Source organism: Rhinatrema bivittatum, chromosome 9 (genome assembly GCF_901001135.1).
Source record: "Rhinatrema bivittatum chromosome 9, aRhiBiv1.1, whole genome shotgun sequence".
Taxonomy (NCBI): domain Eukaryota; kingdom Metazoa; phylum Chordata; class Amphibia; order Gymnophiona; family Rhinatrematidae; genus Rhinatrema; species Rhinatrema bivittatum.
This window is the reverse complement of record NC_042623.1, coordinates 193,500,225-193,514,067: the sequence shown is the minus strand read 5'-3', so window position 1 is coordinate 193,514,067 and position 13,843 is coordinate 193,500,225. Positions and strand designations below refer to the sequence as shown.

Below are 13,843 nucleotides of genomic sequence, written 5' to 3'. Positions count from 1 at the left end.
AAAATTTCAGAAACAGAAGTTAATGAGAAGCAGAGTAGGAGATGGTCACTCCATGGAACTTATTTAATAGAGACATCTGCATTACAACTGGAATATGCAGAATTATTTACAAATACCAAATCGAGCAAATATCCAGCTCTGTGGATAGGGACAGAGATGATCTTGTTGCCAATCATCTATTTCTAGTGAACGAATATAATGTCTAGTCTGCAACTATGCATAAAAATGCTTAGAGTCTATTCAGTTACCATAGACTGTCTTTATTTGTCCCTCCTCATCGAAAAATTGTGATATAAATTTCAGGCCTTTAATTGCTCAAAGTGCAAAAAAATATTCGACTGAAGGCCTGGTAAAAAAAATAATTTACGATTTCCCTTGAGAGGTAGGAACTGTGAAATAGAGCTTTTTAAAAGGGAGGAAATGTTACGGCTGTGGCTGCTGTGCTACCGCCTCACCACCAGGGGTCCCTCTAGTGCTGGCTTTCCTGACAGGCCCAGTCCATCTCCTATGTCCACTCTATGCTCTGGGTGTGCCCTCTTAACCCTGCCTGACAGTTGCCTCGGTGCTTCGGCATCGAGCTCACCTGGGCTCCCTGCTCTAGCCTGCCTTGCGCGGCCTTCGGGCCTATCCTTGCCTTGCCTTGCCTTGCCTTGCGCGGCCTTCGGGCCTATCCTTGCCTTGCCTTGCCTTGCGTGGCCTTCGGGCCTATCCTTGCCTTGCCTTGCCTTGCGTGGCCTTCGGGCCTTTCCTTTCCTTGCCTTGCCTTGTGCGGCCTTTTGGCCTTCTTCCTTGATTTCCATACCTGGCCTACGGGCCTTCCGTGTGTGTGTGTGTGGCCTACGGGCCTTCTGACCTGCCTTGCCCCGCTATTGGTGTGTGGCCTACGGGCCTTCCGTGTGTGTGTGTGTGGCCTACGGGCCTTCTGACCTGCCTTGCCCCGCTATTGGTGTGTGGCCTACGGGCCTTCCGTGTGTGTGTGTGTGGCCTACGGGCCTTCTGACCTGCCTTGCCCCGCTATTGGTGTGTGGCCTACGGGCCTTCCATGTGTGTGTGTGTGGCCTACGGGCCTTCTGACCTGCCTTGCCCCGCTATTGGTGTGTGGCCTACGGGCCTTCCGTGTGTGTGTGTGTGGCCTACGGGCCTTCTGACCTGCCCTGCCCTGCTTACTGTGCCCTGACCCAGCCTGGACCCAGACACTGCTGACTGCCGCCTGCCCTGACCCAGCCTGTACTTGACACTGCCACTTGCCGCCTGCCCTGACCCAGCCTGTACTTAGACACTGCCACTTGCCGCCTGCCCTGACCCAGCCTGAACTTGACTCTGATTCTTGCTGCCTGCCCTGACCCAGCCTGGTACCTGACTCTGTTCGAGCTTCCTGTCTCTCTCCACCTGGAGCCACCCTGCTGGGTGGTGTGCACGACTCCTGTCCGGAGCCCAAGCGTAACAGGAAAAACATCTCCATGTCTTCAGCAGTGGCAGTACCAGAGGGCTCGCTTTGAGATGTGGCGGTAACACAGAAGAAAAGTCATGTGGGATATAGCTGGGGTTTAATGGAAAAAGAAGAGCCTGCTGTACAGGTACAGGCATATAATAAGTAGTGTCTAATATCCATTCACCTACATGGCGGAGATTACAAGCCATATTATATAGCTTGAAGTTGGCTAGACCTATAACCCTCACCCCGTTCCCATTTACCAATCAATTTAGCCAAAGCAATCTGAGGTTTAGCGGCCTTCCACAAAAAGTGTCTAATAATGTCTTCCAACCTGCCCAAATCTTTCCGCAGAACAAAACAGAGGATTGTTTGAAATAAAGATGGCCACTCTGGAAAATGATCATCTGAAATAAACTAACTCTGCCTGCCAAAGACAAAAATAATTCTGTTCTGTAATAAAGTTATAGTAGTATTCTATCATTTTTGAAAATTGTCCTTATATAGCCGATCAGGGTCCCTAGGCAGCATAACACTAAAATAACTAAACAAATTTCCAGCCCAGCTCATTGGGAAATTTGTACCCACAATTGTTTTACTTGGTCATGTATGAGTAAGGCTTCAGACTTTTCCACATTCATTTTAAACCCAGCTAATGAACCATATAAAGACAAATCTCCCAATAGCACTTGCAGAGAAGATTCAGGGTCAGTAATGAGGAGTAATATATCATCAGCGAATACCGCCAATTTGAAAAGCTAGAGTCTGACCTAGAACATAAGAACATAAGAAATTGCCATGCTGGGTCAGACCAAGGGTCCATCAAGCCCAGCATCCTGTTTCCAACAGTGGCCAATCCAGGCCACAAGAACCTGGCAAGTACCCAAACACTAAGAAGATCCCATGTAACTGATGCAATTAATAGCAGTGGCTATTCCCTAAGTAAACTTGATTAATAGCAGTTAATGGACTTCTCCTCCAAGAACTTATCCAAACCTTTTTTGAACCCAGCTATACTAACTGCACTAACCACATCCTCTGGCAACAAATTCCAGAGCTTTATTGTGCATTGAGTGTAAAAGAATTTTCTCCGATTAGTCTTAAATGTGCACAGATGATAAATAGCACTGTGAGCAGATACCACAGTGCTCAATTGTGATTTTCCCTCTTCTTTGCAAGATAACCTTTTTTGTAGGACAATTTTCAAAGCCACTTTCTCAGGTAAATAGATATTTACCCAGGTAAATTAGCCTGACTGAAAGTGGCCCTCCGTACTGTTGCTTAAAGTAGGCACCAGCTTTCCCCTCATGTCTATTTGTAGCCACTGAGAAATGAGGCATTCCTGGGGGGGAGGTGGGCGTTTGGATTGGGGGAATGAAACAGCCTGGGTACATTTCGTTTTCAAATGGTATGCGTGCTATTTTGCCCCCCCCCCCCCCTGATCAGCTGCCCACACAAACAGCAGGTGTGCAACTATGTACATGGCTACTTTTAGCATGTGTGCAAAGTTCAATGATTTTCTAAGGGAAGCTACTTTTGCCCATTTTCAAGACCATGGGGCTATCCGAAATTGCTCCCATACCATTTGTGTTTAAAACTTTTGGCATTTTTTTAGGTGGATTGTACAGTTTGCATGTCATTATCTCAGCAAACAGCACGTTAACTGCATGCTTGCATGCCAAAATAATTTAGCGCCTCCACGTTAGGAAACAATTTTAGAGTGAACCCCTTAATCAAGAAGAGCAAACTTTGAAATGACTCCTATCAGAGGATGACAGGAGACAGATGTGGCATTTCTCTGTATCCAGATGCGTCCATTCCTTTTGTGGATTCCACACTTGCCTGCATTCCTTCAGTGCATCCAGTATGCCTGTAACGTCCAGGAGAGCCAAGAGGCATCGATGGGCTTCTATGAAGCGGCTCGCTTCTCAATGACACATCAGCCAGTTTCCTTTCCAGATGCCCCTTCCCACCACCCCATTCTCCCCTAACCCTATGTGGATGGTGTACTTTGTATTGTACAAGTTAAAGATGTAAAATTATGAATGCAGTCACGGGGAAAAGTGTACGATGTGCTGTCCTTTTTTTTGTGTGTGTTTTGTTTTGATTTAGTTCATATTCGTGTGTTAGTGTGCCTTAATGAAAGTATTCCACGCTAATCAAATTAGTGAGTACTGTGTCAAAATAAACAGTGCACACTAAATGGGATTTAGTGTGCACCAAACGAGATTCAGGACATGCTGAAAATAAGCAGGATGAATAAAACCTGACACCAATGGAAAAACAAAAATGAATGTTTTGGCCTCATACTGCTGAGACTGAGTTGAAAGGTGCATTGTTCGGGAAAGGAGCAGGGCCCCTGAATGTGCAGTGCTTGTCATAAGAGAATGAGGGCCATGCAGCGTCAATAGGAGACATTATTTCTTTCCAGGTTGCACGCGTGCAGCTGTGACAGACCTTCCAAACTTCTGTAGAGCAGCCTCTGTCACTTAAATATAAAGGTGATTTTTCCACCAGATATTATCCAGTTCCTTTTTCCTTCTAAAATAATATATATGGTCACATAAGTGTTTCTGGAATGTATTTAAACCAGGCCGTATCAGCATTTGTGGCATCTTGCCCTTGGTTTGAGCTGACACTATGGTGGCATCGCCTCCAGTGCCCTTTCCTCTCAGCAGTTTCTGATGCTGGTGATACCGGGCGAGGAAGAGGTTCATGCAAATTTTAACGAAGCAGGAAAAATATAATACGAGATTCCGCTCTGGGCGTGCTCTGAAAGCACAAACCATGGGGGTTCTGTGAACTTTTTAGAGACACGGGGCCTCTGGGTTGTGTTTTGTAGCTTAAGGGTTTAAATATTTTTATTTGTCAAAGATCAATTGACTGTAAACTGTCCCAAGTCACAGAGCTGGGTGAAGGGAGCCCGGAATTATTTTCAGCCTAGCAGACATACAAATAACAACATCAATGAATAAAGAAAAGCAGGATACAAGCAGATATCATGAAATCACAGCCTTTAATGCGGTGTCATTACAAGCACATGATTTTCAGTATGATTACACATCAGCGTGCACAAAGTAATTATGTTCCCGTCAACTCTCACATCATGGCAATTACAGATGCCTGAGCAGAGCTCCTGTCACAGAAAGTCTGCCCAGAACAGACCTTGGCAGGGCGAAAATGAGACAGCTAATCCATTCCAAAATGCCGTCCCGGGGAAATAAAGCAGCATGGTCCTTGCTCGGAGCACCAGAGAGTTTAAATCATTCTTATTGATATTATTAGGAGATTTGTAGGCACTGTGAGACATAATTCTTTTGAGACCCTGATATAGACTGAAGTGCCGCTGTCAGAAGGCCAGCCCGGAAAGGCCAGGTCTAGCATCTGATGATGCACAAGTTTTTACAATAGAGATTTAAAGTACCGCATTTACACACACTCTTAGTGGCACCTACCATGGATTAGTTGTCCAATTTCTGTTGCCATGGTTTTCAAGTAATCGGATCACTGGATCCATGTCCTCTTATGCTATGCATAGTGTGCTCTGTTGGCAATGAACTATTTCTCTGCACTAGACAGGGGTGTTTTAGAGTTTTTTTTAAAACAAGGTTTTAATATTAAGAAAAGGATTATGAAGCATTTATGAATGTGAAATTTGCTATAGCAAATGTTTCTTACGCTGGGTAAGAGACATTAATAAGTGCAGTGAATGATACTTTTTATCATGAAAGAGATGCCATGTTTGAGAGATTTGAGCTACTCATTTTGCATGTGGTCCTGCTATCCAAACTGCTACACCGGCATCTCCTACCATAATAGGTCAGCACCTATAGGATTTCTGTTCAACTAGTCATGCGATCTATGATTGGCCGGCAGCCCCCAAATTCCATATCCTGAACTAATTGCTTTGCAAAAATATATCTTAACAAAAATATTGTTAATCTGTTAAAATAATAAATAAGAATGTGTATAAAAATACTTATAAAATTAATACAAATATGTTTACATAATATGTAAATAATAGTAGACAAGATACGGAATTCACAAAATAGGGTAGGCAGATATACCTGTCACCAATATCTGCTGAGATATAATTATTAAATAATGCTAATACTAGTAGTTTTGCTTCTTATCCGTGTTATAAACATAAGGCGTGGGCGAGGTTAGGATCATCAGGATGAGATCGCTGCCTTCTGACTGGGCAGGTTACCCTGGTATCTGGAGGAAATAGCACAATACAGGCTTCCTAAAGAGTGCGTTAATGCCCGAGCACAATTTGCAATCACTTCATGTTGGGGTTTCCGTGATTCTTGCTTCAGCATTATCTGCCAGCAAGTCGGGCGCTAATACTTAGTTACACTGCGCTCATCCTGGGAACGCCAAGTAATATAACATTAAATAAATAAAAGTATTTGTTAACATGTCGCACTTATTCTGTAAAATGTCCTATTGTGATATTTGCATGCTTTATAATTAGATCTGGTCAATGAAGGGGAAAACAATCCAAGGAAGGGTCCTGAAGGAGAACACCCTCCCCCCTAAAAAAAATATGGAGAATAAATGCAACTTCTCCCACCCCCCCCAAGAAAAAAAAAAAGAGTACCATAAGGGAAGGTGGGGGACCCACGGGGTAAATAGTAATATGATTCAGAAGCTTAAGACTGATTTCTGCAAGATTCGGATGTAATCACTCGCCTTTCCAAACCCCCTGCTCAACTTGAGGAGCAATTCAGGTACGGCAGGTCAGCCCCTGCCCCAGAGAGGGCAAACAATCTAGGCGGGTACCTGGCGCATTGGGAGCAAAGTGATTGGTGCAAGATCCCAGGGAGAAACAAGATTTCAGCCTTGGCTTACCCGGCGCGTAGCCTTCTGCTCTAATCCCTAGGCCGCTCCTCCACTCCTGAGATTAAAATCAAAGTGGCCCCCTCAGTCTGGGCCCTTGCTTCACTGTCGCCTCCAGGTTGTAGTCAGGCTTCTGCTGGAGCCTCCTGTCCTTCTTCCGGCTTGGGTTCCCACCTGACTCAGGCCTACCCAGTCCAGGCTTTGCTCCACTTTCATCTCTGGACTTGCAAATTTCAATTAATTCCAAGAAAAGCCAAATTACACGTCCAGGGATGCAATGGGGCAAAGCCAGGAGTGGATCAGCCTGTCAGCCTGAGTCAGATTGCACCCCTTATTCTGGCAAGAAGGAAAGGAAAGGCAGAGAGAGCCTCAAACCCTTGCAGACTTTCCTGATGTTGCTTATAAAATTAATAAGGGAACGTATGATTTTATTTAAAAAATCAGGAAAAACACAATAACCTTACATCGGTTTTGTGTATATTTCCACTGGGTTCAAATTGTAGCTAAGCCTGATGTAAAGAAGGCATTTTGAGCCAATTTTATGACAGCACACTGAGGGCTAAAGTCCGCATGTGCAAAGTACGTGCACATTTTTAAAGCAGACCCGCGCATGAATCCGCTTTGAAAATTAGCAGGACCGTGTATACCTGTGTGCGGCGTGGGCACGCGCATTTACAGCTGCCAGGGGGGGGTGCAGGTGTAAATGTTCATGCAAACATTTCAAGTGTAAATGATTTCCCTGTCCCAGCTCTGCCTTCAGGAAATACCTCTTTGCGGTACATGGGAAAGTGCTCGCAAAATCATTTCTGCCTGCACTTTTCCACGTGCGTCTCCCAGGTAGCCTTCAAAAAGGCCTATTTTGCGTGTAACTTGCTTTGGAAATTGCCCCCAGTTATGCTGCGGATTCGGCCACCGTACGGCGCTGTACTCTTCACGGCAGCGCTTCGATCGTAACCTTGCAGGAGAGCTTTATCCACCGCGGCAGCCACACTCTCCGTGCCACTGCTGCTGCCGCCGCTGTGATGGTTTCCTGTTCTGTCGGCTTACTGAGGAAGGGTTTTCTTGCTGTCAAAGTGAATTAGAAAAGAAAATGTTGCTTAGTTGTGTACATACAACCCTATGCACCGTAGCTGTTCATTGATCCAGTGGTAGAGCCTGCTTTATTGCCCGTTGGCAGGGCCTGCCCTACGCGAGCCGCACTGGTCAGGCAGAGCCTCCCCCGTCGTGACCCACTCTCTGATCGCTCAAGTGGCAGAGCTGCCTTCAGAGCTGCTGTATGATGGCTACTAATCTAGCGGAGCTTAAAAAAAAAAAAAAGTTTCTACGAGTTTCTGGAAATAGGCCCTTTAAAAGTTATTGGCCAGGTAGACTTAGGGATTGTCGGCTCTTACTTCTGGGCGTGAGGAACAGGGGATGGATCTTCCCGCTTGGATGTGCTGGGAATGTCCCAGATGACCTGGACTGTCTACTGTCAGACAGAATAGGCTCAGCTGTCACTGTACCTGAGCTTTCGCAGGCCCCCCCCCCCCCCCCCCATCGGTTCTCTGGCACTCTGGGAGTGAAGGGGTGGCACTAATTACCTTATCTGAACAGAGCCATCACAAGAGCAGCCTGCGAGCACGCCAGCCCAGAAAAAAAAGTGCTGCTTTGTCAGCAACTGCCCTTCCTGGCATGGGATCCGATGATCCCATTGGCGCTAGCATAGTCAGTTTGAAAGGAACAGATCTAGGTGAGCCCTTTGTGGCTCTTTCTAATAGATCTGCTTCCAGGTCTGTAGGAAGTTGGAAGTGAACATCTTTCAAAGAATTGTAATAAAATAATATGAATAAATGTCTAAAACTGACAGTGAACATTCTTACTGGTGTATGTACTCCTGAAATTTCATTGTATCCCAAGGGTACAAGTTTATTTAACCCTCCCTTGTCTGGTATCTGCTGTGTAATCACCCTTTGTATTCTCACTCAAGATCCTTTCTATACTCACTCGAGATTATTTCTATACTCACTCGAGATCCTTTTTATACTCACTCAGGATCCTTTCTATACTCACTCGAGTTCGTTGACTTTGTCTTTCACCCATTTCAGTTCAGGATTGGAGCAGAGTAACTTTCCTTCCTGTGTGGTAAATCTGAAACACATCAATTTTCTGATTAGGCAAGGCCTAATTATGTTTGAAGCCGAGTGGATAAAAGTAATGCCTCTGGCTGTGCCATTCTTGGTTTTGATTCTCAAAATTGCCACAGGGATGGGCCTGGCCAGTGCTTGGAAAGGAGCCTTTCAGGGGACCAGGGAGCTGAGGAAAGTGCTGGAAATGGCCTACCGGAGGCACTGCTCCCTCTGATGCCAGTTCAGTAGGGGGCGCTTCTCTCTGTGAGCTAGTACGACACCTGTGCCCTGTATGGTGTCGTACTAGCCCCCATCTTCTGGATGAGACATTAAACTGTAGTTTTAATGCCTATGAAAACATAGGTCAATTTTCAAAGTCATCTCCCTGATTAAATAGGTATTTACACAGGTTAAGTGGACCTAGCCTTGGAGTACTCAGCGCCGGTAAAAGTAGGGGCTGGCTTAAAGAGCACCTTTATTTTTAACCACCATAAAACAAAGGCAAAGGGGTGTTATAGGCTGTCCGATGGAGTGTCTACTTACATCACAGCTTCCACGCATGGCAAGGCCATCTCCTGCCTTCTGTATGCAATGATGGGCAGTTTGGGCTTAGCTCTGGATACCTGGGTGCAGCAGTTGGAATTCTTGCCGGGATCTGAAATGAAATGTACAGACGTGAACTCATCTCTCCCGGCACACCTGTGAGCATGGTCGCTGCATGACGTCTGGAGTGGGAAATTAGAAAAGCTGCTCGGGGACTATGCTATCCCCTCATGCTCCAGAAGCATCTGGATATCTCAGGTAGTGCGGCCTGCTTGCGGGGCACTGAACAATTAGATACTGTAATATTCTCTCTTGCCTTTGATCCTTCTACATCACCCTAATTGAGATCTTTGCAGAGACTGGCACTCAAGCTTTAATGAACCCCTCCCTCCCCACACACACACTGGGCCGACTCTCAGGCATATGGTCCTCTTTATGACATTGAGAGGGCAATGATGGTAGTGGTTACGGAGCTTGCCAACAGCAGGAACCAAGCACCCACGGGACTCCATGCTCATTTTCAAAGGGAAAGTCTTGTAGAGTTTCCCTTTGAAAATCCTGCCAGCATGCACGACGTGCCTGTAAAGTGGCTGTGTACTTTGTGCCTTCCCTGATGTGGCCCCTCGCCTTTTATTGTGCAGGGAAAAAGTTCGCATACATGGGGGCATTTGCCTGCAGATGGGGGGGGAGTGGGAGGGGGAGGTAATAAATGTGTATTTATCAGCATTGAAAGCTTTGATCATTGCCCCCTAATTGTATTACTGTATATTCTGGGATACATTTGAATAAAATACAAAGTGTATTGCATTACACTCGAACCCCCCTCTTCCTGTCAAGTTAACTGCATGAAAGATGCCCACCCAGACCCCGAGGCTGAAGGCAGGTTGAGTGCACGGCTGGAAGAACGTCCTGCCCCCCACTCTACCCAGGCTGAAAGCAAAAAAAAACAGATACAGGCTGTGGTTTGTCTATACTTCCTTCCTCTTTTGCTACCTATTACTTATGAAACTGCCACCAGAAGCCCGGTCAGCTCTCTCTGCTACTGAGTGTGTGTGTGTGCATTTGTGGCCGGGCCTGGCTCAGCATCCCGTGCCAAAGGTTAAAGTAAGAATGCATCGTATTTTGGAACCCTGATGAGCTTCTCAGTCCAATAATCCAAATAAGCCAGAGCTTCTTTACCTCAAGGTGCAGGGAAGGATGCTGAGGAGAGAAAGATTTCGGGGGGCAAGGTAAAGCAGCTATTACCGTCACACCCTATTAAAAAAAAACCCTGACCACAGGAAGGGAGGGCCTGGGCTAAGAACAGGCCGGGCAATGCTGTAACGTGTGGCTACATTACTGACCCAATCTGATCATCTGGATGGCAGCTGCTACCGGTTGAAAAATCAACGGAGGATATGAGTCTCTATTCCTGTCCCCTGTCTCCCTGGCACGGGTCTGCTTCTTACGCGCGTCCCCCTTTCTGCCCGCCTCCTACTCGGGTCCCCTTTCTCGCTATCTCTTGGGTCTCCTGGCTGCCGGCCTCCGACAGTAGGCGGCTGCACGTGCATCAGTTTTGGTGCACAGCAGTGACAACTGTACCAACACTACTACATGTACCTGCCCCAGAGAGAAGCACTTTGTTAAAACTTTCAAAAATCCTGTCTGCTGTGCCCTTTCTGTCGTTTTTGTGTGCACATAACCTGTTTCCCACACGTAAATTTGCGCACGTGAAACGTGTTTCATATGCGCTCCATGGCGTCTTTGCGTGCACAATTTTTACGTTAACACTTTTTTTTTTTAAATGCCACGGTAATTTGCATGCCATTCAACTAGATTGTTTGGTTTTTTACTGTGTGCACGATTAAAATGTGCGCTGAATAGCATCCCATAGCAGCCCCCACGCACCTTACGCTCTTCGCAACAAGAATTATTAGTTCTTCCCTTCCGACTTGAACACACCTGAGAAATATGTTTCGGTATTCTGGCTCCCGGCCTTTGGAATTCTTTTCCTACCTTAAATTGAGGAAGTCTCTTAAAACCTCTCTCTTTGCGCAGGCCTTTCCAGATTAGTCTGTCCTGTTTGGTCATAAAAGTATTTAAGCTTTGTTTTTAATTACTGTGTTTTATGGACGGTGAATTTCAGTTTATGTTTTTAATTATCATCAGTTTTACTGCATGATCAGTTACGTGTCATGTTTTCAGTTTCTTTTACCATGTTTCATTTTATTTCTTTTTAGTTTTAAATGGTTTTATTTATTTAATATTTATTTATTATTTATTATTTAAATATTTACTTATTTATTTAATATAAAAAATATTTAACATTTTTTTAAGCATGTTTTTATATGATATACTCCTGTAAGATGCAATTCATCAAGATTTATACATAATAATAAAAGCACCCATATTTTATGCGCATCGGAAGCGTGAGAGGGAAATTCATGGGAGATGGACCATGCAAGGTCAGGTGTCATTAATTTTTTTTTGTTTATATTTAAATGTTTTATTTCAGTTCAGCAGATGAACCAAACCACAATCTGTATCAGTTAAACTGTTTTGTCTTGTCTGTCCTATATTATTATCATCGTCTTTCTTCCCACGCTTAATAAAGCAGTAGGTCAACGCCACTCAAACTTTGCTCTTGACCAAGCGTGGCCCCCTTCGAATGTACTCGGTGGCAGAGGCCCGGGCGGCCTGTGCCGAGCAGTCCCGATTAAGGATCTCGTGCCCGCCACCCGTGCCTGATAATATCCTCCCCATGCCTGCCAGCCGTGTCTATCTGCATCCAACACCTTCCTACTTGGCCACCCCACACATCCTTCCCACCAGTCCCGACGAGGTGGGCATTTAACTCCCCGCCACCGTCTCTTTCCCTCGCCGGTGCTTACCGCTGGCTACCGTGGCAATGCCAAGGATGCAGAGGAGGAGGAGGAGGAGGGCGGCGGGCAGCAGCGTGCGGCTGGGCAGGGCCATTCTTCTCACAGACTCCTCGGGCCTGGCCTTGCTCTCTTTCTCTGGAGGACGGCGGCTGGCTGTGTGCTTTTTCCCCCCCACACAGCTGCCTCTCCCCTTTAAACCATCCTGGAAAAGAGGAACCTGGTGTTCTGAAGGAAAATTGTAATTCACTTCCTGAGATGAAGCAAATGAAATGTATTTTCTGAAAGGCACGAAGGGCGTCAGCGCTGACTAATGCGGATTTCTTCACTTCCAGGAGGTTGATGACTATATTTGAATATCCTCCTCCGCTACAAGCCCCTCTCCTTTCCATTCAGCTCATCAAGGAGCCTTCAGGAATGGATTTTATTTTATGTATTATTCATTCATTCAGAGATTTTTTTGTATACCGACATTCGTAGGGTAACATCGTATCGGTTTACAGGAAGCATCAAAGGTGGCTTTACAATTAACAGGGAGACATGGAAACTGGGAGTAACGTTTAATAAGCAGAGGCTAACAATATTGCAGAAATAATACAAAGGAAAGAGTAACAGGGGGCAGAAGGGACAAAAGAGGAAAGGGGGCAGAAGGGATAAAGGAGGCTAACAAAATTGCAGATATAATACAAAAGGAAGAGGAGCAGGGGGGAGGGGGGATGAAGGGGGGGGGATGGAAGGAGGAAATAGGGAGGATTAGAGAATTTGCACATATTTACAGTAGTTTGGAAAAATAAAACAGGTAGCATTTACGTTAATAAAAACAAAGTGAGGGAGATGTACTAAGATGAAGGAGGGGAGGGTTATGGCAGGAGACCGGGAGGGGAGGGATTGTGGGGGGGGGGGGGGTGGGGGGGGGGGGGGGAGGGGCGGGAAGGATCAAGTGTAGACTTGTCTGAATAGCCAGGTTTTTAGTTTTTGTCTACATTTTTTTGGGGCAGAGTTCTTGCCGAATGTCAGCGGGCACAGCGTTCCAAGCAGAGGGTCCTGCTCTAGATAGGGTGTGCGCTCTTTGGTAGTAGTGAAGAGGGTAGATTTACGGGGAGATATGTGTAGGGTTAGCGGCATCTTGGGATCTTGTAGGTCTATTGGATTTGTGGAAGAATAAGGAGTCATTGAACCAATACATGTTGAGGGTATGTAGGGTTTTGTGTATGATAGATAGTGCTTTATATCGTATCCGGGCGGATATGGGTGGCCAATGCAGTTCTTTGAGAACAGGGGTGATATGTTCGGTTCTGCGTGTGTTAGTGCGGATACGGGCGGCAGCGTTTTGGAGCATTTGGAGGGGAGGGGGGGGATGGTTGATTTGGGGAGGCCGAGGAGGAAGGAGTTGCAGTAGTCGATTTTTGTCAGGATAAGGGCTTGCAAAACTGTACGAAAGTCGCAGAGATGGAGAAGGGAGTTTTAATTTCTTGAGACTATGTAATTTGAAGTAGTATTCAACTTCTCCCCTTGTTCAGCACTTGTACAGCCACTTCTCCCTTGTACAGTGACTTCTCCCATGTTCAGTACTTGTACAGTAACTTCTCCCCTTGTTCAGCACTTGTACAGCCACTTCTCCCTTGTACAGTAACTTCTCCCATGTTCAGTACTTGTACAGTAACTTCTCCCCTTGTTCAGCACTTGTACAGCCACTTCTCCCTTGTACAGTAACTTCTCCCATGTTCAGTACTTGTACAGTAACTTCTCCCCTTGTTCAGAAACTTGTACAGGCCACTTCTCCCCGTACAGTAACTTCTCCCATGTTCAGTACTTGTACAGTAACTTCTCCCATGTTCAGCACTTGTACAGCCACTTCTCCCTTGTACAGTAACTTCTCCCATGTTCAGTACTTGTACAGTAACTTCTCCCCTTGTTCAGTGCTTTTTGGCTCTCATCAGGGAGTCATCACAAATGACCTTATTCATTCCCATCCAGCTCCCACAAGGTAAACAATCATACACAGCCTCTCTCTTTCCCCGTTTTCCATCCAGCTGTTGTCATGGAGCAGGTGCCTGAGCTGA

The 13,843-nt window shown here is 45.8% G+C and overlaps 1 protein-coding gene across 1 annotated transcript; it reads right to left on the bottom strand.

Moving 5' to 3' along the window:
- Window positions 1-4,429: 4,429 nt before the first annotated feature.
- Window positions 4,430-11,965, bottom strand: LOC115099331 (monocyte chemotactic protein 1B-like). The gene is made up of 4 exons (XM_029616917.1): window positions 11,793-11,965; window positions 8,923-9,034; window positions 8,324-8,401; window positions 4,430-7,339 (listed from the first exon to the last, which is right to left on the bottom strand). Exons 1-4 carry the CDS (start codon window positions 11,875-11,877, stop codon window positions 7,318-7,320), a joined length of 297 nt encoding a protein of 98 aa, XP_029472777.1. The 5' UTR covers window positions 11,878-11,965; the 3' UTR covers window positions 4,430-7,317.
- Window positions 11,966-13,843: the final 1,878 nt, after the last annotated feature.